The sequence below is a fragment of the Nomascus leucogenys genome, chromosome X (genome assembly GCF_006542625.1).
Source record: "Nomascus leucogenys isolate Asia chromosome X, Asia_NLE_v1, whole genome shotgun sequence".
Taxonomy (NCBI): Eukaryota; Metazoa; Chordata; class Mammalia; order Primates; family Hylobatidae; genus Nomascus; species Nomascus leucogenys.
This window is the reverse complement of record NC_044406.1, coordinates 119,056,833-119,081,587: the sequence shown is the minus strand read 5'-3', so window position 1 is coordinate 119,081,587 and position 24,755 is coordinate 119,056,833. Positions and strand designations below refer to the sequence as shown.

Genomic DNA, 24,755 nt, shown 5'->3' with positions numbered 1-24,755 from the left:
AGGCAAGCAATAGTAGAGAAAAGAACTAGATAAAAGGAAAAGGAGAGAAGCAAAGAAAAAAAAACCCACAGAAGCCATACCTACAATGTTTGAAAAGCTGGAACCAGGGAGGACTGTGGACTTCATTCTCAGGCCTCAAGGAATCACTAAGTGATGAGTTAGGGGCTGAGAGACATAGGTATAGAATCTCTTGGCATGTCAGGAAAGTCACACACATACATCTCCCTGCAAAAGTATTCAGTTTCTTCAGTCCAGGTTTTGAAAAGCTATTTGGAATTAGTGGCCAGTCTCTTGAGTTGCCCACCCAATGTGAGAAGAGAACGGTTTTGTAGAACTATTGCATTTTGATAAGCTCACCAATGTTCTGGCTTTGAAGTAGGTGTCATATTTTCTTTTCTGTTCCATATTTACTCAGAGGCAGTTTCTTATTTGATGTGGTCCTTATATTTTGCTTTGGTATTTGTTATATTTCCTGCTTATAAACTTGATATCATGAGGTGTTTATTTTTATACCAGGCAAGAGATTCTTTAAGAATGATTAATGTTACAGGTACACCGTTGGCTTGTTTTTTCATTGAAGTTCCTGAGGAACGCTTCAGGAGAAAACTAGTTTGCCATTTGTAGTTAAGAGATTAAAATCTCTAACACTTAGGCTGTGGCTGTATGGTGGCCAAAAAGTAAATCTGAAATAACCAGATATTCTCATTTACATTTTTCAGTTTTTTTATGTTGTCTCATAAATATACTGTATTTATTAAGTCCATTATACATGTGCTCTCCCTCTCTCTCTCTCTTTCTCTCTCTCTCTCTCACACACACACACACACACACACTCACACACACACACACTATCAGAAGGAATATTGAAAAGAGTCTCATGATGTTATTGTATAAATCCCTTAGAAACCCAGGATCAAGCTGGATACTCCCAATTTGTGCTACTGTCATAGAGAAACACCCAGGAACTTATTTTCAGAAAACTTATGTGCTTGCTTGTAGGGGTGTTTGATTATGTTTTTTAGCCTCAAGCATTTTCCAGGCAGCTATAGTGCATGATCATATAGATAAATGAAAAGGAGAAATGAAAAAAAATTCAGGCCCAAGTAAAATAACAACTTTTGAAAACACCTGTCCTGCTCTTAGGTTACAATTAGAAGGCATGGTTAACTTTGGCTTAGATTCTTAAGTAAAAAGTTGAGGGAAATCTCATGTTTTAGACTTCATGTGCACATTTTTTCCAGTGTTTCTTTATCCACCTATGACAGAGAGAAAGTGAGAGACAGAATGAGAGAATGTGTGTATTGTACTGACTCCTGAGAAGTTGTTGGTTTAAATTTTCATTTTTTTCCTCTCTCAGACACCTATGTAGGTAACTTTGTGACACAGGTTTCCTTTCATTGGCAAATGATCTGAGATGCCACATTCCCCAAAAGAAATTCACCCTGTGTACAAACGTGTTTTCCAATTTAATTGTGTGGTTTTTTTTCCAGTTTTCAAATTTACTGGAAAAGCAGTTATTTAAACACTGAAAACTCTTCATTTTTCTTTTCTTTTTTTTGGTGTTGGTTTTAGAATTCTTCAAAGAACTACTTGAAAATGCAGAGAAATCCCTGAATGATATGTTTGTGAAGACATATGGCCATTTATACATGCAAAATTCTGAGCTATTTAAAGATCTCTTCGTAGAGTTGAAACGTTACTACGTGGTAGGAAATGTGAACCTGGAAGAAATGCTAAATGACTTCTGGGCTCGCCTCCTGGAGCGGATGTTCCGCCTGGTGAACTCCCAGTACCACTTTACAGATGAGTATCTGGAATGTGTGAGCAAGTATACGGAGCAGCTGAAGCCCTTCGGAGATGTCCCTCGCAAATTGAAGCTCCAGGTTACTCGTGCCTTTGTAGCAGCCCGTACTTTTGCTCAAGGCTTAGCGGTTGCGGGAGATGTCGTGAGCAAGGTCTCCGTGGTAAGCACTCTTTGTCTTCTCTGTTTTGTTTTTGTTTTGTTTTGTTTCATGTTAAAAGAACGTTTGGGAAAGGTAGAAAAATAAATCACCAGAATTCTGTTGGCTCAATAGCAGCCTTTTCTTCCTCTCTTACCTCTTCTCTCCCACACACTGTCCTTACACATGTACGTTTTAGAGTTACTAAACAATACTGTGATCAGAATCTTCACCTATCATTATTATTGTGGTTTTTTTTTTTGTAGCTATTCTTAGAAGGGGGAATATATGTTTACTCAGGAATCTTAAAAGTGGGTTAATACTGCCATACCCATTTTAGCTCTTATTCTACTTCCTTTCTACACAAACAAACATACACACAGGCTCCACATTTGGTTGTTTTGTGTGACTGTGAGCCTACTAGTTATAGTCTAGGAAAGCATTTAATCTCTGTGAGCATATGTTTCCTTGTTAGAAGGTGTACTCAGAGCTCTTTGGAAGACAGGTTTCTACGACAATTAGTGTGGACCACACTGCTGTTGACTTATGACTTTGTAGAATTACTAATACAGAAAGTGAAATTGTAATATGTGATTAGGAGCTGATGAAATGAACCTGTTTCCTCATTGGGAAATTAAGCAAATTGGACTAGATAGACTCTGTTCTTTTTTTTGGGAGGTGGGGACAGGGTCTTGCTCTGTTGTCCAGGCCAGAGTGCAGTGGCAGGATCTCAGCTCACTTGCAACCTCCACCTCCGGGGCTCAAGCAATTCTCCTGCCTCAGCCTCCCTAGTAGCTGGGATTACAGGCATGTGCCAGCACGCCTGGCTAATTTTTTGTATTTGTAGTAGAGACGAGGTTTCACCATGTTGGCCAGGCTGGTCTCGAACTCCTGGCCTCAAGGGATCCGCCTGTCTTGGCCTGTCAGAGTGCTGGGATTACAGGTGAGAGCCACCACGCCTGGCCAATAGACTCTGTTCTTGAGCAGGATATTGCTTTAGGGGCCTCCTTGTGTAGAAGCAACGGAGAAGGAAGTCTTTTGTGGGTGAGACTATGCAACTGTGCCTTTATATCTCCCAGTTCCACCAGAGAATCTTTGCTTTCTTTGACTTCACACAGTAGGGATCTGAGCAAGATTTCAAGGGGAAAGGGGTTCCACTGCTCCTTCACTGCCATTCCCCTCCCCCAAATGAAATCTGAAAACTTCTTGAAGACCCTACCACCTCTACCTTTCCATAAGTTGATACCAGGGAAGAAACATAAATATACTGGGGCAAAGTGATCTTTGCAAGACTGATCTTAGTGCTGTCAACTTTAGTCCCTCAAAGGGAAAGCCAAATTGTAGGCCATTGCTAAAAAGCCTGGATGCACAACAACAGCAGATTCTGCCGAGGCCATATGGTTGTTTTGAGGACTGGAAGAATGGACAGCATAAAAACTGGACAGCACTACAAACGTGAAAATAGACACCTGATTGCCTCTTACAGTTTATCTACAGTTAGGGTGACCATATAATTTATTGTCCAAACAGGACACTTACTGTCTAAATCAGGAGGTGCTTATTAACAAATTATTCACAGACAACAGGTGTCACTTTTTTTTTTTTTTTTTTTTTTTTTGACAGAGTCTCACTCTGTCGCCCAGGCTTGAGTGCAGTGGCGAGATCTCCGCTCACTGCAACCTCCACTTCCCAGGCTCAGACGACAACAGGTGTCGCTAATTTTTTCTTTTTTTTTTTGGACTCTCGCACTGTCACCCAGGCTTGAGTGCAGTGGCGAGATCTCTGCTCACTGCAACCTCCACCTCCCAGGCTCAGACGATTCTCCTGCCTCAGCCTCCCTGGTAGCTGGGATTACAGGCATGTGCCACCACACTCAGCTAATTTTTGTATTTTTAGTAGAGATTGGATTTCACCATGTTAGCCAGGCTGGTCTTGAACTCCTGACCTCAGGTGATCTGACTGCCTCTGCCTCCCAAAGTGCTGGGATTACAGGCATGAGCCACCGTGCTGGCCAGGTGTCACTAATTGTTAATAAGCAACCAGGACTGTCGTGGACTGGCCAGGATACGCGGGTCATTCTAGTTGGAGAGAAAACTTATATTCACCAGAGTGAAGATAAAGATGCTAAAGAATGGTTTATTATGAAAAATAGGTGCTCATGGGATTTTTCTTGTTAGAATTGGGTGATAATAAGGATTAGTTGATTGATTGCATTTGTTATGTTGTTTGTTCTCTCTCTCATCTCCAGGCCATAAACTGTCAGGAAACAATTCTTTCTAGTATGTTTTTGTTCACTCCTTCTTTGATATTTTCATCGTAAATTGCAAATATTTATTGGGGCATATGAGGGTGGAGTTGAGGGTAAGTGGGGAGGTGATTGTTATAATTAAAGGAATAATATCTGATTCTTGAACTTCTGCCAACCCCAGCAACCATTATTAATCTTGGACATACTTTTGTCAGAATCCCTAAAACAGTGCACAGTGAATCAGATCAAAGTTGTTTGCATTGTGGTACACCCAGCACATTTGCCCTCCTTCAACAATTCCTCATGTTCATCCTCCACTGAAAGGGCAGAAAGACACTGCCGTGTGATTTGGACATCTGTGCATGCATGTGCATGTGCGTGTGCACTTGTGTCAAAGAGAAGAGAGTCAAGAGCCCTTTGCTAGTTTGAAAAGTACTTGCTTTATGTTAACCCTCTCCCCTTCGAGTTTCAGTGTTGATTCTTGGAGAAAAAGGGCCAGACAGCAGACTCAAGCCTGCCTTGGTGTTAGCCTCACTTTGCAAGGTTAGAGCTACTTTAGAGAACTGAACCTACAAACATGGATGGGCAGGGTAGCCAAACTGAGAAGTTTAGAGACAATTGATTGCAGGTTAGAGGACTGAAGGCTAGAAAAGGCTTGCCTTTGTTTTGCGTCTCGCTACCTCCCAGGTTACGGGGAAGTAAGCAGTTGTGCCTTCCCTGTGTTGCGTTCTTCTGGACATCGTTCTCAGAATTAACCGTGGGAAACCAAGAAGCTTGACTTTTTATTTAAGATTCAGACATCCTTACTTATGCAACAAAGGTATGTGACCCAATGTGAAATAGTCACAATCACTTTTTCTTTCTCCTTTCTTTTTTAAAAGAGGCAGGATCTCGCACTTTCACCCAGGCTGGAGCGCAGTGGCACGATCATAGCTCACTGCAGCCTCGATCTCCTGGGCTCCAGCAATCCTCCTGCCTCAGCCTCCTGAGTGAGTACCCATCATGCCTGGGTAATTTTTGGGTTTTTGTGGTTGTTGTTGTTGGTTGGTTGTTTGTTTTTTGTAGAGACAGAGTCACACTATGTTGCTCAGGCTGGTCTTGAACTCCTGGCCTCAAGCGATCCTCCCACCTCAGCTTCCCAAAGCACTGGGATTACAGGCATAATCACTTTCTGATGTTGCTTTTGGCATGAATTTTTCTTAATAGAAAGAAAAAGATTCCCTGTCTACCTTAGTATTGTTAAATTCTTAGAGAAATTTACTTTTTTTTTTTTTTTTTTTTTGAGACAGAGTTTCGCTCTTGCTGCCCAGGCTGGAGTGCAATGGCACAATCTCGACTCACTGCAACCTCCATCTCCCGGGTTCAAGCAATTCTCCTGCCTCAGCCTCCCAAGTAGCTGGGATTACAGGCATGCGCCCATACCCGACTAATTTTGTATTTTTAGTAGAGGTGGGGTTTCTCCATGTTGGTCAGGCTGGTCTTGAACTCCCGACCTCAGGTGATTCGCCCACCTCGGCCTCCCAAAGTGCTGGAATTATAGGCATGAGCCACCACGCCTGGCCTTGAAAAATTTACTTTCTAAATATAACCCTAGCAATTTTTGTTTTTAGACTTGATCTCTATTCTATAGTCATTATATTCTCATGTCAGCCTAAGAGATAATTGTGTAGTTGTATGGGAAGACAGTGAATAGGAGCAATATGGCTGAATTTACATAGAGTAAAACATAACTTGCCAATTTTTTAGCTGAAAATAAAGTTTTGTGGCTACTTGTAAGTATTGTGGTCACAACTGGGAATGCCTAAAAAAGACAATGTTTTTGCTTCACAACTGAACTTCTAAATTTAAGGACTGAATTGAAATCAAACCCTTTAATTAAATTAATTATATTATCTAAATGAATAAAGCATATAGGCATCAAGTCAGTTTCTAAAGGTGCTGAAACAAGAATTCTATAAATATCTACCATCTGTGGAATGCATCTGCATACAAGCATGCAAGGCATACTTGCATACCTGAGAAAATATTTATTACATTAATTTTTGGAGTATGACAGCCAGTTAAAAAATTTGAGATACAGTGGTTTTGGGAAGACAATAAAGGATCTGGCTATCGTGGCCGGGCATGGTGGCTCACGCTTGTAATCCCAGCACTTTGGGAGGCCGAGGCGGGCAGATCATGAGGTCAGGAGATGGAGACCATCCTGGCTAACACAGTGAAACCCCGTCTCTACTAAAAATACAAAAAATTAGCCGGGCGTGGTGGCGGGTGCCTGTAGTCCCAGCTACTCGGAGAGGCTGAGGCAGGAGAATGGTGTGAACCTGGGAGGCGGAGCTTGCAGTGAGCCGAGATTGTGCCACTGCACTCCAGCCTGGGCGACAGAGCGAGACTCCGTCTCAAAAAAAAAAAAAAAAAAAAAAAAAAAAAAAAAAAAAGGATCTGGCTATCAAAAACATTTCAAAATGAACATGTTGAAAAATTCATTTGATTAATTTATAAATAAGATTCTCTACCAGTTTGGATACCCAAGTAATGCTTTTTATATATATGGGTTCCCACCTCTGCTAACCCTTGCCCAAGAAGCACAGTTTGCAAGTGGATCTAGAACAACCCAAGAAACGAACGTTTCTTCTTTTGGTGCCTAATAATATTAATTGCTTCGGGCCTGAAAAAAAGACCTTTCAAAGTAAGGAATGTGTTCCCTAATTGAAGAGAGCCACCTCATCAGCCACTTCGTCTACAAAGAGGTCTTTCTTTCTTTCTTTCTTTCTTTTTTTTTTTTTTTTTTTTTTTTTTTTGACATAGGGTCTTGCTCTGTCACCCAGGCTGGAGTGCAGTGGCATGATCATGGCTCACTGCAGCCTTAGCCTCTGGGACTGAAGCAGTCTTCCTGCCTCAGCCTCCCAAATAGCTAGCACTACAGGTACGTGCCACCACACCCAGCTAATTTTTTATTTTTTGTAGAGATGGGGGTCTTGTTATGTTGCCCAGGCTGGTCTCGAATTCCTGGGCTCAAGTTATCCTCCCACCTTAGCCTCCCAAAGTGCTGGGATTACAGGCATAAGCCACTGTGCCCGGCCTACAAAGAGGTCTTTAAAGTGAAATATAAAAAGCATCATGGTCTTGTTTGCATACTTAGAGATGTTCCCACTTTCTCTTCGTGAGTGGATGTCCAGTTTACTTTTGCAGCAAAGGGGTTGCAGTTAAAAGTTGAGCAATGATTTGATTATCACTGAACCTTTGCAAGGCCATTAGCACCAGCAAGCTTAAGTTACTTCAAGAGAAAGGCACTTCATAGTTGAAGTACACTTGTCTTGCTTTTGTTTTTTCTGGGCCCATATCTCCAGTGACTTCAGCTCACTCCATTGAGCTTTACAATTCAAACTTCCCCAAAGCCCCTTTAATTAGTAACAGATGGTTCAAGAACACCCTTGTACTACACATCTTTGTATTACTTATTCCATCGTTATTTGTCATGGTTCGTGATACATTTCTTGTTTACCTGCTTGTAGCAGCAGTTTTGCCTGGAAGGATGAAGTCTGTTGTGGTCTTTCAGAAATGTACAAGTGGTTACATGCATCATGAAAATTAATAGCTCCTATGCCAAAGAGAGTTGCATTCTCATGGTTTCAATTAACACTGACATAATGGGACTATGTCTACACTCCACCCCAAACTACAGAAGCTATAATTAGAAATCAGTGCCTCACCATTGGGATGTCTAAATGACTGTCCTGCCTTGAAAACAATTTTCATTGCTCCCTCTTTATTTCTATTTGCCTTAGTTTTGCATCTCCCCACCTCCCAGGTTAAGGGGAAGTAAGCAGTTGTGCCTTCCCCGTGTTGCATTCTTCTGGACATCATTCTCAGAATTAACTGTGGGAAACCAAGAAGCCTACAAGAGTACTAAACAAACTATTTTACCACTTCCCAAAATCGTTATAAATATAAATTTTAAAAATAGTCAATGCAAAAAGCTTTTAAGAAGCAAAGTGTAGACACATATTCAACTCTCAATATTCTTTTCCACTCACAATATTAAAATCTAGAATTGCAAAGAGGAAGATGGGACTCAAGCTATGGAGTGGGGAAGGGGTGAGGATGGTAGGAGTACAGGAGGTGTCAAATTGAATAAATTGAGTTTACATACTCACAAAACAAAAATAGAGCCCTTTTCAAGGGGTTTGACTTATAAGTGTTAACTGAGTCTAATAATTTGAAAGAAAGACAAGACACGTTTCAAGTATTTATGAAGCTTCAATTTTATCTACAACATCTCCAGAAATATTCCTGACTGAATATTTTGTTATGCTTTTTAGATTTTATTATTAGAGGAATCATTAGGAACTTCTCATCCTCCTTTCTTTGTGTATGTATATGCATTGAATTCAAAACTGGTTAGGAAATTGTTGAAGAAACTCATCACATCCCATGGCAAGTGTGGGTTCCCTATCACTCTTACCGTAATTTCGGGAATAGTTCTGTTATTTCTATCGGGTGCTTTTGTTACCAAGCAACAGATAAAATATAGACCTTTTCTGCTTGCTTGCTACTATTGTCTGTGCAAAAAACAAAAACAACAAATAGTGCAATGAATGTATGTTAGGAGGTGAAATAAACTAAAAGGAAATGCATTTCTAGCTTCAGTACAGCGTGTTGACTATCATCACTGTGTAATGTGGCTTAAGGCTCGTTCTGAATTACTGAAATGAAATCCAGGCTGTGTGAAGAGTTCTGTTCCAGCATTTTTTTTTTTTTTCAGGCTGCTTGCAGTAGTTTTTAATGTGGTGTTTGGAAAATGCAGGTTATTGGATAGAAAGTCTCAATGTATGTGAAAAGAGTCTTTGCAGAAAAGGCTTTTTATAGCAGATATAGCATGCAGATGTCATGATAAATGTATATATCCTGAGGAAGGCAAGAATGAGTATTTTTAAAAGAGTTTTAATAAGTTGAGAAGGAAATGAGGCGTCTTCCCCCCCACATACACACTGACTTTTATCATGAAACATAGATTGGCTGCTAAAATATTAAATTTTAAGGTACCTCCTACAGTTACTTTATCATTAAGAAAGACCTCGGTCAGTCTTGAAGGATTTTATAGGCTTGGAAATTTGGTATCAATGTATTGTCATTATGAGTCAATAACTGAGATTGATTTTGAAATATGAGTTAATATGGAAGTACTCAGTCCAGATGATATTCCCTTTCTATCATACCACCCCACAAAAATAAATGAATCAAACCTAATTCTTATGTAAATAATGTAGAAATCTTTTTATTTTTATGCACATTACGTCCCGTTTTATAGTTGGAATTGATCGTCTCTGCTTTAGCTATAGTTCTTTCAAAACGTTAAAATTGGTAAAATATGTAATTGTTTTCTGGTTGGTTTTGTTCAAGTGAACTTTTTTCTCTTCGCATCCAGCAGTGTTTTCTTGAGCCTTTGAATTCTTTGAGCGGGGACTGATGAGTAATACATATATATTCATATCATTTTTTTCATCCGCAGCACCTTGAACAGTTCTAAATACACAGCACTGGCTCAGTAAGTCATTATTGTTTTACTAAACAATGTTATCCAAGTATCTAGTGACATACTGCTCCATGTAGAACAGTTGCATCCTAAATTACCCTCCAACATAAAAATTGATTCATTTGGTCAATAAACATTGAAAACTGAAAATTGTCACTAGAAAACATCCAGCTCCATAGTGGAGTGTACATTGTACATGGAGATACTGTACTAGTTCTAGGAGCTCTGGCAAAAGGATTAGGCTTATGTACTGCCATCAAGGTTCCTATAGTCTGTTACTCAAAAGAAGCCATTTAGGTACATATCATGGAAGTCAAGTACACCTACTCTGGAACCAAATTGCCTAGATTCAAATCCTGGTTTGGCCATTTAGTGGAAGACCTTGTGTGAGTCCCTTAATCTCTTTGGGGCTCCACTTCCTCATCTGTGAAATGAGATAATACTCATGTTGTGTGATTATTTTGAGGCTTAAATGAGTTAATACATGTAGAGTACTGAGAACAGAACCTGGCACATACTAAATACTGTGTAAATGTGTCACAGAAACCAATAAAATCCAGTAAAATCTATCAGTAGTAACTCTGCCATAGAACAGAAAAATTTTCTCTTGAATCTTGACATCAAAACCCTCATGATATGAAACCATAAAAGCTAAAGAAGCATTTTCTTTAAGAGATCATTAAACCATTCTTTTTATTTAAAGGGGGAAGGGAGGAGTGTACAGTTTTTCTTTTCCCGTTTCTTCATATGATTTTAATAAATAACTATTAAATCATTAAGAGAGGTCTGAAAAATGTGACTTTCGTAAAAAGTAGTCATAACTCCTACCCCTGCTCTTACCCCAGCCCCAAGGATTCTGGAACTTACTAATATCTAGGCTCAACCAACCCTTCTAAATAAAAGAAAAAAACATATCAAATGTTAGTCAAGAGCTGTGCCCCAAGGTAGCAATCAAATTGAACAATTTAAGTGGCACGCCATGCCATGTCATGGAGAATAAATACATAACTGAAGATTAAAGGAAGACCTTTTTGTTAATCCCTGTGTGGCATGATCTACTGCTTGGTTTTGGGTCTTATGGAATAAATCTACTTCAGCAAATAAGTTTTTGAAGACTCAAAATAAGTAATTGATTTTGAGGGTTACCAGGGAGTAGAATGTGAATGAACTTGAATTTCTATTCAAAATGAATAAAGCCCCAGAACAAAGTCTGACTTAGTCCACTGTTATATTTGCTTAAGGGTGAAAGGTTTGCCCCTAATAGTGTGGAGAGACCATTGAGGGCTAATGAAAGAGCCCCCAGCAGTGCCTGGTATATTACCATGTGACAGTAAGTGTCACCATTGGATCCAGGAGATCTTGGACTTTCACCAGAAGCTCCACTAGAGAGCTTAAATTAAAGTTGCAGATTGAACATGCCAAATCTGAAAATTTAAGATCCTAAATGCTCTAAATCTGAAACTTTTTGAATACCAACCTGATGCTTAAAGAAATGCTCATTGGAGCATTTCAGATTTTGGGTGTTTGGTTTAGAGGTGCTCAAACCATAAGTATAATGCAAATATTCCAGAATCAAAAAAAAAAAAAAAAAACCCAAACACTTCTTGTCCCAAGCATTTTTGATAAAGGGTACTCAACATGTGCCATATACTGTGTAGCTTTTTCTTCCATGGTGGTGGCACACTTTTGGCTCTTAAAGACTCCAAAAGAGAGGCAGCCATTTTATTTACTCACTAGGGTAGTCCAGAGTCCTTGACACTCTGGGCTCACCGTTCTGAGCCTGGGCAGGTCGACAAGGGTGGGGCCCAAAGGCCTGGGCAGTGCTAGCATTATTGCTGTTTCTTCTAGGGGGATGAGACTTTGCAGGGGAGACCTGTTTCTTTAGGTCTCGTGACTGTTTTAAAACTCTTCCCTTTATATTAGGGCCTCATCCCACTAAAACGGATTTGCTTCCCAGATTCTGAATTCCCTTCATATGAAATAGTGCATGGTGGTCTGACTAGTGGTTATGAGACAAAAGACAGATTTTTTTTCTAACTTTGATATTTTATGTGTCCTTTCTCTTTCCATTTTTCTTATAACTTCCTCATCTCTCTTTTCAGTTCTGGTATTATTTAGTATTTCCCTAGCATGTTATAGCTGAGTCGCCTGTGACCATTTTTGGTAGTTACACAACAAATCATGTACAGAGCATGAGCCAGCACTTAGCCAAATAATGAAATGGAAGAACTCTGCCAAACTCAGCATCATAATTTCCCTTAATAAAACTCTACTGTGTCATTTAGTTTGGTCTCTTTTTAAAACTTGAGCCTCCATCAGCCTATTTTAGGGGAGGGTACTACAAGGTCTGTTGCATAAATGATTTGACTTGCAATTGAACTAAGAATACAATGAACCACTTCCTAGAGTTATTTTTTAAAAGAATGAGAAAGGACTTCTTTGGAAAAAAAAAAAAAAAGGTGTTTTCTGAATATAACTATTTTGGGTCTAAACTTTTTGCTCATTTCCTAAAGTCCTGTACCACTTTGGAATTGCTTTGTATTTTGTAGAACAGGTTTTGTATTCTAATACAGAAATTCTTAACTTGCCTTGTTACCTAAATTCAAATGCATTCCAGAATAATCCCTGGCACATAGTAGGTGCTCAGTAACTATTTGTTGACCCCTTAGCTTTCTACGTTTCTTCTTACGAGGGCATTGTCTCCTCTTAAGCATAATATTCAACAGATGTCACGTGCTATTCAGTGATTTTTTTTCATAAGCATAATATTCAACAGATGTCACGTGCTATTCAGTGATTTTTTTTCATTTCATAGCTACTTGCATAACTTTTACCTCTTTAAAATCTAGCCATTTTGCAGTCTCATCAATGTGGAACCCAACTAAATTACTAAAGTAGAAAATAACCAGTGCCTAAGATTACAGTTTCCTGTCATCTGGCAGGGAAACGTGATACATCTGGGAAATCTTTTCATCACAAATGCTTGATAAGGTACAGTACTGGAATCTGCTGTTGTGAGGTGACTGTCAGCAAGTTGCTTAATCTCTTTGGCTTTGGCTTTGGTTTTCTTACCTATCAAATATGAGAGCAACACTCAGTGATCTCTCTGGTCCCTTCCAACTCTAAGACTTCTGTGATCCTATGCTTCTCAGGCCACCTCCCCACTCCAGTCCTGTTTGCTCCTTTATAAAAGGAGAGGGGGACATGTAGGGAAGTCTTAACAATCTGTGACTTCAAAGGAATTAACTTTTAGCTGTCCAGCAAATCTGGCTATCCAGAAAAGGCCATTCCTCCAGGGTATATTGGTTAGCCAAAATTTTACTGTACATTAATACATAGTTAGGACTAATTTAGTGCCTAGGAAAACATTTGGGAATGGTTAAAACTGTGGAAAAATCTTAATTCTTGGTAAGGTAGTGTATACAATTACCATTTTATTGTTACACGTATTCCCCCCTTTTAGGCTAGAGCCTTGTTTGGGATGAGGGGAATGGATGTGCGCATGCATCACGTAGGAGCCTGACTGTTTTATTTTTTCTCCTGACACCACTAATCCCCTGTTCCTGTTCCTAAGGGCACTGCTGATAAAGTGATATCCAAAGTAACACTCCAGAGCAGGTGAAGTGCATTGCCGGGCTGCCCTGCATCCCAGCATATCTTCCTTGTGGTGGTATCTGCCTCCAAAAGTCTGTGTTTGCAGAACTGGTGGGTACTTACACAGAAGAATGCACTAATCCTCTGATACTGACTCCAAAAGAGGAGGGTGGGGCAGAGAGAATGAGGAGACAGGAACTTTTAATTAGCTGCTAGAATGCTATACCTAGCCCCAATCCTTTCTAAGCATTGAGGAAAACAAGTGACCGGATGGAATCAGCTCTTCTACACCCTAAATAATTTCACTTTATAAAACTAGATGAAATGAAGTCCCATTTCTCTGGAGAGGACAGCCAGCCCAATCTGACTTGGGTAATGTTTCTGTCTTTCTTTATTTCCTTCCTCACAAACTTCCAGTCGTAGCCCCATGTGTCCTGCCATATGGTGTCCCAGTTTGTCTGTCTTTCTTTCTCTCTCTCTCTCTTCTTTCTTTCTTTCTTTCTTTCTTTCTTTCTTTCTTTCTTTCTTTCCTTCCTTCCTTCCTTCCTTCCTTCCTTCCTTCTTTCTTTCTTTCTTTCTTTCAGACAGAGTCTCACTCTGTCACACAGGCTGGAGTGTAGTGGTAAGATCTCGGCTCACTGCAACCTCCGTCTCCCGGGTTCAAGCAATTCTCCTGCCTCAGCCTCCTAAGTAGCTGGGACTACAGGCACACACCACCATGCCTGGCTAATTTTTGTATTTTTAGTAGAGACGGGGTTTCACCATGCTGGCCAGGCTGGTCTCGAACTCCTGACCTCGTGCTCTGCCCGCCTCAGCCTCCCAAAGTGCTGAGATTACAGGCGTGAGCCACCATGCCCGGCAACTGGTGTCCCAGTTTCTGCCTGATGTTTAAGCCTCTCTAAATTCTGGCCACACACATACTCCTGTGTACCTGACCTTATTTCCCACAATTCCCCAACCCCATTCTGAGATGCAGTGATATGTCCTGTACTCTCCTACAGGTTTTGTTCATTTCATTGAACTTACTCAGGATGCTCTCCCTTTGTTTGATCACTGAAGTCCAGCCCCTTTCTTGAAAATTTAACCAAAGCCCCACCTCTTTCATCAAGTGTTCCATGAACACTCTGTGCTTTAGTACTCCCAAGCCTTGGAAAACCTTCACACACCCCCTAAGTTTAAGATTACTCATATTGTGCCTTGTAGAATATATTAACTTTGCTTTCTGCACAGCTCTTGGCACAGAGCAGAAGACACTGTAGGTACCCTTCTAAACCTTGATTTGGGGTTAGGGTTCAAAGGACAGCCTTATAGTCAATGTAATTCAGAAGAAGATGTGCTTCTGTTCCAGTCTGGCAAAGACAAACACTGATGGTTGAGGCTATTAGCAGGGCGTGCATGGTGGGCACATGAAGATAGTCTCCTCCACTGCATTTCATGGCTCACCCTGCATAGTTATTTGTAAAAGGATTTTGAGATAACTGAGCAATTTATGTGTGTGTGAGAGAGAGACTCCAGGAGGGAAGGGGGTGGGGGAGGAATGTGTGTTTACAGGGTGGGAGTTGGTGCACCTTGTTTGTTTTGGGTCATCTCCCTCCTCTCCCCTGTCCCAACACGTATCTTTTATCTAATCTATGTCTTCAGGAGGTGGTCCGGGCTTACTAATTGTGATCAATCACAACTCATTCTTAAGTTCATGGCCGAGCCTTCAGTGTCAATGTGATAGAAGCAATTTCTGTCTCTATTTTATCCCTGCCACTACTGTCTTTTTTTCTTTTCACACATTAGGTAAACCCCACAGCCCAGTGTACCCATGCCCTGTTGAAGATGATCTACTGCTCCCACTGCCGGGGTCTCGTGACTGTGAAGCCATGTTACAACTACTGCTCAAACATCATGAGAGGCTGTTTGGCCAACCAAGGGGATCTCGATTTTGAATGGAACAATTTCATAGGTGAGCAAGTGGCTAACATATTTGTGTTGCTGGAGATAGCCTAGCTTCCAGTCACAAGGAATGTTGTAATTGGCAGCTATGAAATTTGTTTGTTTTAGTGTTAGTTATTTAGAGTTTGTCAGAATCCTGACTATGCTCAACTACTTTGAGAATAGTAAAAACATTACTACAAGTGAATGTTCCCTCAAACTAATGGTGGCATTTCTGAAGGTAATAGATACAGTGGCTGCCAGGTTTTAATAATGAGAAAATGCCTTTTTCTGAGACAGAGTCTCTTTCTGTCACCTAGGCTGGAGTATAGCAGCACAATCATAGCTCTATGTAACCTGAAACTCCTGGGTTCAAGCGATCCTCCCACCCTCAGTCCCCCAAAAGCCCTGGGATTACAGGCATGAGCCACTCCCTGAGAAAGTGTCTTTTTGATATTTTCCCCCTAAAAGTCGGTTATGTTGATGATGATAGGCTTGTATCCATGTAAATGCTGGAGTACAGTCCTCATGGAGTTGTGAAAGTGGCTTTTAAAATGTTATATCTGTTACACTGCAACCAAATCTTCTGCAAACCGGCCAGATATGCATTTGTTATTTGGATCAGGTGAAATCTGATTGAGAAATTCAGGGATTCTGTTTCTGTATACGATTTAGCAGTAGTAGTCTGCTCTGGTGAGAGTGAAAGGACTTTAGCCCTGAGAATTTAAGGGATACGTATTCCTGCATATATATTCCACCTAGAAAACCATTCTCGGAACCCAGACAGCAATGTAAATGAAGTGGCCAATTGCTGAGAAGGTTAGTTATGATTTTGGGGAAAGGAGAAATTAAGGAGAATTTAAATGTCCAGTTGTCAATTACCTTGATGCCTGAAGCAACAGTAACCAGTGTTGAAGTTCCTTATGCTGAGTGTTAGTAGGACCACACACACATACTAACAGCTCACAAAAAGAAACTCACGTTTTTCCCCACCCTAGTCACCTTTGCATAATTGCCGAATTTGAGTGTCTTTATAAGCACCTGTTTTTCACTTATTTGTCCAAATCATGGGAACATGCATGCAGTTTTCTGACTTGATTTTTGGGGGGGGAGGTGAGGAGTGTTAAGGTTGGGGAATGCGTTTTAGTCTGTGTGAGAGCTAATTACCATATTAACTCCGTTTGAAAGTGCATCAATAAATTGGCTCCAACAGATTCTTAAGAACACTGACACAGGGGGAAAAAAAAGATGTGAATATTAAGCACTTCAGCACAATTGTAGCCTAAATAGCTCAAAGCTAGAAGACCTGAAAAAATCTTCTACACACAGAAAAGCAGAATCTCATGAAAGGGAAGGCATAAGACCAGCAAAGACACACAGGCCAAATGGCACATCATGGCCAGAATGAAGCCATGGGAGAGATTGTTGATTCAAAATATTTCTCATGGAAGTAAAAACCCATAGAATTTCCAGATCTAAAAGTCGCTGTTTTTGTTTTCTCTCTCTCTTTTTAATCCCACACTCATCCCCACACCCAAATGTCAAGTTTGCAGTTCACTTTTGCAAAATTGAATTTTTAAAGAAAGTTGGTGATCCTTTTCAATTTCCCCTATAATTCACTGTTTCTCCAGGCAAGGTAGTAGAATTTGCCATATGGTACCAAAAAAATGTATGGTGACAGTGATCGAATTTTGCTAACTTTTCTACAGACACATTGGGAATGGAATGCAGAAGGGCATGGCCCTTGCCACTATTTTGATACTGTAACATGTCTAGCAGCAACTATAACTAAACTCATATCCTTATATTAAAATACAAATGTTCCTACGTGTTTTTCCTAGAGTTTACAGGTCCATATCAAATCAAAACCACACTCTGGCTTTCTTAATTGATGTTTTAAATCAGTTACTCTAAAACAAAGAGGACTTAAGTTGCTGTTGTTGTTCTTGTTGTGCATTTTTAAAATTACATTTGTTATCTTTGAAGAAACAAAATTAAACCCAAGTAGAAGTTGATAGGATTTCTGAATCGATTTTTCCCCAGTTATTTTAAGTGATAACTTTTTGGAGGGGTGAGGTATATAATTGTATCTAAAGTTTGTTTTTAATGGGTATACTATTCTTTATTTCTAATAAGCAGATACAAAAGACCAGGAGTAATAGACATTGTTAATCTCCAGTGCTTTTTCATGAATTTTTCACAAGGGTTTAATTAATCTGCTTTGTGGTTGTAGAATTCAGTTCCAATTTACATGCCTCTGCTGTAAATTCTTTTTTTTATTTCTTGTCTCTCTCTCTTTTTTTTTCTCTTTGCAAGGAATTTTTCTTTCCCCTTTAAATGACTGCAGCTAATGAATGGTCAAGGGCTTTTTCCCCCTTCTTTAAATCAGATCTTGGGGTTAAGTCGGGAAACTGCCTTTTGTTCTTCCAGTCAGGTCGGGGGGCTGAAGATGTGGGTTTCTGATTATTGGCAGCACAATGCAAAAGGAATCGCTTTCCCTAGTGAGAAGGGGATGCTTTGTTGCTGGAGGTGTTGGGGGAGACTCAGTGCCAGTGTCTTGAGCACTGAAATCATGCAGTTGGACTAGACCCTTTAAGAGACTAAGGATGAACCGGTTTTCCAAATCCGTCTTCTTGTTGCCATGCTCTTCCTCTCCTCTCTTAACTGCATCTGTAACTGGCCATGAATCGAGACCCTTTAGTAAATGTTGAAGTCTTGTCAACCTTTTATCAGGATGGATCCAAATAGTTAAAACACCTTAGAACTTGGTTTTATAAGAGGCTGGTTTATATGAAACCTTCACTTGGAAATATAAACCAAATACCTCCCTTGCCCCCACCAACAAAAGTCAGTTTCTGGAGAATCATAAATTATGCTAAGGTGCAACTTGTTCTCCATCACATACTGTAGCTGTGTTAACACTCATTTGACTCAGGGCCAACCCTATTAATGTCGCATGTTGCTGCCAGTGGGAATTTAGTATTGGGATTGCTGGCGGGGGCACCAGCCAGGTCCTGGCAGGAGGCAGGAGCCAGTCAGATATCCCGCAAACAAGGGCCTCCGTGGCTCGTATCAGCCCGAAGAAAACCCAAACTCCAAACCAATCATCTTTGGCTTTCTCTTGAGGCTTCTTATCAGGGCTGGCTGCTGTTACAGAAGAGCCGATTGATAGCCAATCATGACTTCCTCCAGGGGTTAGAGGCAGCTTTGGCTCCCGGGCTGCAGACTGCAGGCAGAATGCTCTTCAGTCGCATTCTTCAGCTGCGCAACACGCAACGCCATGGCACCGGCCCCAACAAAGGCCCAGCTTCCCCCTCCATTCCCAGGCTCTTGTGTATAGCCGGCTGGCTCAGAGTTTACAAAGACGCCAAATAGCCAGAAGAATTGGGGTTTATGTTTCCTTTCAGTCTTTCACAAACACATTAGTGATCTGGCCATTCCTTGCCACTAGGGGAATAAGGAGTTACAAAATGCACTGGGTGTTGTTGTTGTTGTTGTTGTTGTTGTTGTTGTTATTTAAACGTCTGCATTTTAGATGTTTATTAATCTGTCTGTTCATAATATTTTTATTGGGAGCAGGTGATTTCTTCTCAGCTTACGAAGGAATGTGCTTTCTGTACGTGGCAGCCCTGATGATTTGACAATGATGAACACATTTAAGTTGTGCTCCACTTGTTTACAAAAGTCTCCTTTTGCTAGCACATCAAAAGCATTTTTTTTCTCTCCTCTAGTACAATGGTATATTCATGCTTTCAGCCCTTACTTAGAGTTAGAAGCATCACTTGATTGGCGCTTACCACAATGCATTCTGAAACTTCATTTGTTATTACTGTTTTAAAGATTGCATTTCACGGAAATCTATTTGTGGTTTGTGACATCGGAATTGTAGTTTAGAGAAATGACCCCGTGCATTAAAATGTTGTGTAGCATTTGTTCTAGGTTGAAGGTGAAAGGTTGATGACTAGATTTGGTTTCATTGATACGGTGATGCCTATGCTCCTTTCCACTAGAAAGCTTAGGTAGAAGCTCAGCTGGGGGCTGCAGTTGTCAGCGGTGTTCTTTGGGAAGGACACAATCTTCTGAAACTAGCCCTTCTTTCTAGTAACCATCCTTGCACTACCTGAAGATGATAGATAATGTGGGTCTAACTCCTTTCTTGCCATGCACTAAGCACTAGAGTGTAAAGGGGGAATAAACAAGTTTAAAAGTTCACTGTTTGTCATTAATGAAGCATCCTTTTTGTCATTTGGGGTTTTCCTTTCCAAGTTCTAATTTTGTAAAACAGGTAGCAGGCAAAAATACTAAGCCTCATAATCCTAAGAGACATATATGGCAAGGAAACAAAGACAGTGTATTTTATTGAAGCGATTCAGTGCTTACTGGAAAATGCCATGCTACTCCAGAGTCTAAAGCAGGATAATCGGTGAAGATATATACTGTGAGCCCACTAATTTTGTGTACTGTGTCTTGTGTCATCTTCTCACTTGGAAAAAAAAGGAGGTACATGCCTTAAGATAAATTGAAGCCATTGTATTTGCAATGAGAAGTTTTTCTTAATACAAAAATTGGATTATTCAAAGTTTTATTATTTGAAAAGTCATTAGAATTCCTAGGAACCCTTTCATTTGTATTATCCAACGGTGCACTCAAGGATCTGAGGTGTTTTGTTTTTAAAAAAGAAAGAAAAGAATTAATATGCCAGCATCTTAACTAATTTATGTTTTTGAGTCTTATAAATGGAATGTGAAACGAGAAGATCCTAGGGAAGTCTCTGGGAGAACTGGCATGTTATTTTGTCTCCAGCCTTAGGTTTGTCATCTGGGAGCTAACTAAGAGCCTTACAGTGACAGTAGCTGACACACAAATAATCAGTATTGAGGAAAGTTTCTGATTGGGTTTCCTTGCTGTAGAACTAAGCCTTCATCTGGCCATTTCACACTTTAGAGAGCTAGTGATACATAGTGACTAAATGCAGTTTGGTGTAAGGGAAATAGATATAAAAATAAGAATTCATTATGATCCATGCCTTACTTCCCCTGCCCCCATGCAGGAAACAGACAGAAAAAAGAATCAGATTGATTTACCCAAGGCCAAACTAATGATTGACTTTTTATGCTGTATTGTTCTTCCCCAAACCTCGTATTAGATGCTATGCTGATGGTGGCAGAGAGGCTAGAGGGTCCTTTCAACATTGAATCGGTCATGGATCCCATCGATGTGAAGATTTCTGATGCTATTATGAACATGCAGGATAATAGTGTTCAAGTGTCTCAGAAGGTAATGAAGGCAGGATGCTGGAAACGGGAGCTAGGGACCTCCCCCTCCCCCCGCCCCCCGCCTTGGGAGTGACTTCCCTAACATGACGACACTTACTCTAATGCAGGTTTTCCAGGGATGTGGATCCCCCAAGGCCCTCCCAGCTGGACGAATTTCTCGTTCCATCTCTGAAAGTGCCTTCAGTGCTCGCTTCAGACCACATCACCCCGAGGAACGCCCAACCACAGCAGCTGGCACTAGTTTGGACCGACTGGTGAGCATTTTGGCAGGAAGGGCCGTGTTTAATGACAAAGAACTGAAAACTCTTGCTCAAAATGAATTTTTAGCTGGAAGGCTAACAAGTGTGGGTCTTTCAGGTGTCACTTTTCAAGCAAATAGGATGTGGATGTCAGTCAATCTGCCTGTCCCATTTTCTAGCCCGGAAAGTTCCTGAGTAGTCAAGGAGTTACGATGCAATAAGTCTTGTCTCAAAACTTCTCTTTAGATTCACTGTGCATTTACTGAACATCTACTATGTGCCCATCACTGTGCTAGGCACAGAGAAGCTCAGAGAAATAAGGCAGATCTTTGTTCTCAAAAGGCACCAACAAGGAGGCAAAGAGGGAGAAGTAGATGTTCCAGGCTTATTAACATAAAATGATGTTTAGTAAACGCTGAGATGGGAGAAGAGTGAATAACTGTAGGCAAATTGCTTTATCCACAGTAATATGCTACAAAAATGTAAGAAACTATTCCTACAGTAGTAGGAACACAGAAGAGGGAGCCTGAGGAGACAGGGATGGAGAGAAAGAGCAATAGCAGCTATGTTTCACAGAGTGCATAATATACGTGCTTGATCCTGACTCTGAAAGCCTTAGGAGAAGAGACTGCATGTTATCTTTGTGCCTACAGGGCATGGAACCTGGTAGGTCTCAGATGGTACTTACAATGAGGTGGACAAGGGTCTAGGCCACTCCTTTGGAGCTTGCATTTCAAATATTCATTTGAGTGGTTTTGTACTTCTAAGATACGAATTGGAGTTGCATCTTCCTCTTCTAACTAAAGTTGAAAATGAATTGCATATCACTCTGGAGATACTTGGGAAATGGCCAGAAGCCACACTTGTAGGTAGTTTTGTCTTGTCTTACAATGATCTTTTTTTTTGTTGTTTCATAATTAGGTTACTGATGTCAAGGAGAAACTGAAACAGGCCAAGAAATTCTGGTCCTCCCTTCCGAGCAACGTTTGCAACGATGAGAGGATGGCTGCAGGAAATGGCAATGAGGATGACTGCTGGAATGGGAAAGGCAAAAGCAGGTTAGTGTCTGTTGAATGAATTTGAAGTTTCTCCCTTCCTAGATGCCTGGGTGACCTTCAGAGAGGGTTCTGTCAATTGTCAACCGAGGCATCAGGAAGCAATTCACAGTAGGTAGCAATAACATGGAAGGCTTCTAGGCGTTCTTAGGAACAGGCTTTTTGCACTAGGAGTGTTGAGAAGGCACCCAGTTACTTACAAAGAGTGCTGAGTCAAAAGTTTGACAGTAGTTATAGTCTCGTATTAGGGCCGTTCCAATGGTGTCATTATTTTTAAAATATTTAATGCCTGTGGCTCTTTGCCCAATGGCCTAGCCTCATAAATAACCGGTTCTCAAAGGTTCCATTCTCTGACTTGATGCCCTGTGTCCCTCCTTTAGACGCTCAGTAACTTAGAGAAGTACCCATACTTTTTTTTGTTTGTTTGTTTGAGATGGAGTCTCGCTCTTTTGCCCAAGCTGGAGTGTCGTGGCGCAATCTCGGCTCACTGCAACCTCTGCCTCCTGGGTTCAAGCGATTCTCCTGCCTCAGCCTCCTGAATAGCTAGGACTACAGGTGCCTGCCATCATGCCCAGCTAATTTTTTTTTTTTTGTATTTTTAGTAGAGATGGGGTTTCACCATGTTAGCCAGGATGGTCTCGATCTCCTGTCCTTGTGATCTGCCTGCCTCGGCCTCCCAAAGTGCTGGGATTACAGGTGTGAGCCACCGCGCCCAGCCAGTACCCGTACTTCTTTACTTCAACCCACCATCCTCCTCAAGAGGAATAGCTAGCTTCCTTCCTTCCTTCCTTCCTTCCTTCCTTCCTTCCTTCCTTCCTTCGACAGAGTATCACTATCACCCTGCTAGAATGCAGTGGCGCAATCTTGGCTCACTGCAACCTCACTGCAATCTCTGCTGCTGCAATGCAGTGGTGCAATCTCGGCTCACTGCAGCCTTCGCCTCCTGGGTTCAAGTGATTCTCCTGTGTCAGCTTCCTGAGTATCTGGGATTACAGGCACACACCACCAAACTCAGCTCATTTTTATATTTTTAGTAGAGACAGGGTTTCGCTATGTTGGCCAGGTTGGTCTCGAATGCCTGACCTCAAGTGATCCACCCACCTCAGCCTCCAAAAGTGCTGCGATAGCTTTCAAGAAGGTTTCCATCAAATTGGAGAAATGAGGAATCCACAGGAACAAGAAAGATTAGAGTTCATTAGGAATTGAAGAACTTCCATCTAATTTTGCTTAGTGGAAATACTAGAATCTAGCAGAAATATTTGATAATCTCTTGTATAATCTTCATAATCTTCACGCCTGTAATCCCAGCACTTTGTGGGGCAGACAGATAAAATCTTTTCGCTTTACGAATCATCTTACTGGGGTCATTTTACATTCCAGGTACCTGTTTGCAGTGACAGGAAATGGATTGGCCAACCAGGGCAACAACCCAGAGGTCCAGGTTGACACCAGCAAACCAGACATACTGATCCTTCGTCAAATCATGGCTCTTCGAGTGATGACCAGCAAGATGAAGAATGCATACAATGGGAATGACGTGGACTTCTTTGATATCAGTAAGCATTTGTGGTTTGAAAGTACAAATTGCTCTTGTATGTCTTCTGATGAGAACAAGTGGAATGAAATCTCTATTCCATTTTTTTTAAACTAGGTGATGAAAGTAGTGGAGAAGGAAGTGGAAGTGGCTGTGAGTATCAGCAGTGCCCTTCAGAGTTTGACTACAATGCCACTGACCATGCTGGGAAGAGTGCCAATGAGAAAGCCGACAGTGCTGGTGTCCGTCCTGGGGCACAGGCCTACCTCCTCACTGTCTTCTGCATCTTGTTCCTGGTTATGCAGAGAGAGTGGAGATAATTCTCAAACTCTGAGAAAAAGTGTTCATCAAAAAGTTAAAAGGCACCAGTTATCACTTTTCTACCATCCTAGTGACTTTGCTTTTTAAATGAATGGACAACAATGTACAGTTTTTACTATGTGGCCACTGGTTTAAGAAATGCTGACTTTGTTTTTTCATTCAGTTTTGGGAGGAAAAGGGACTGTGCATTGAGTTGGTTCCTGCTCCCCCAAACCATGTTAAACGTGGCTAACAGTGTAGGTACAGAACTATAGTTAGTTGTGCATTTGTGATTTTATCACTCTATTATTTGTTTGTATGTTTTTTTCTCATTTCGTTTGTGGGTTTTTTTTTCCAACTATGATCTCGCCTTGTTTCTTACAAGCAAACCAGGGTCCCTTCTTGGCATGTAACATGTACGTATTTCTGAAATATTAAATAGCTGTACAGAAGCAGGTTTTATTTATCATGTTATCTTATTAAAAGAAAAAGCCCAAAAAGCAGTAAAATTTCCATTTCTCCCTGTTATTTTAGTTGCCTTATCTGGAGAGACGTGGAGGTTATTTTCTTTTTTTTTAATTATTATTAAGTTAGGACAGAATGTGAGGGCACAAGCAGGCTTCTGAGCCACTTGTCAGATTGTATTCAAAGCATCAATCTGAGAAGAAGGTTATACGTGCTTCATTTATTGGTGATAATTGGAAGAGACTGCAGACTACTGCTTTGAATGAGTTGAATTACATAGCTAAGATCACTCTAGGTCCATTTCTTGAACCCACTTATACATAAAATGTAACCCATTTAGAAAAAGATTCTGGATATCATCCCCCTTGAAAGATAGAAGGCATTCAGGATGTCCCAGTTATCACATGTTCACACTTGGGTTTGGGGGTGTTTTTTTTAAAACCAGGCAGGTTAGCTAGCCCACCCTGTGCTAGTTTTCATTTTCACACTGACCCTATTGGAATTAATAACCTAATGGCAGCAATAAGTGACCAACAATCTCATTTAATCCCCTTTGTTAGAGTGGTTGAGATTTCAAACCCAACTATGTACAGGGAGCTGTCTGAGAGCTAGCCAGAACTGGGGTGCAGCCTGGGCTCAGGGAATAGCTGT

General features: G+C 40.8%; 1 protein-coding gene across 1 annotated transcript in view; it reads left to right on the top strand.

The window, feature by feature from the left end:
• The window catches only part of GPC4 (glypican 4), a 113,577-nt gene extending 89,279 nt beyond the window's left edge, over positions 1–24,298 (top strand). The window contains exons 3-9 of the mRNA XM_030807404.1: positions 1,573–1,964; positions 15,101–15,266; positions 20,382–20,512; positions 20,619–20,765; positions 21,672–21,808; positions 23,186–23,361; positions 23,457–24,298. Coding sequence (XP_030663264.1) covers positions 1,573–1,964; positions 15,101–15,266; positions 20,382–20,512; positions 20,619–20,765; positions 21,672–21,808; positions 23,186–23,361; positions 23,457–23,659 — 1,352 coding nt within the window. The 3' untranslated portion in view covers positions 23,660–24,298. The remainder of the gene's footprint in view (positions 1–1,572; positions 1,965–15,100; positions 15,267–20,381; positions 20,513–20,618; positions 20,766–21,671; positions 21,809–23,185; positions 23,362–23,456) is intronic.
• The last annotated feature ends 457 nt before the right edge of the window (positions 24,299–24,755 follow it).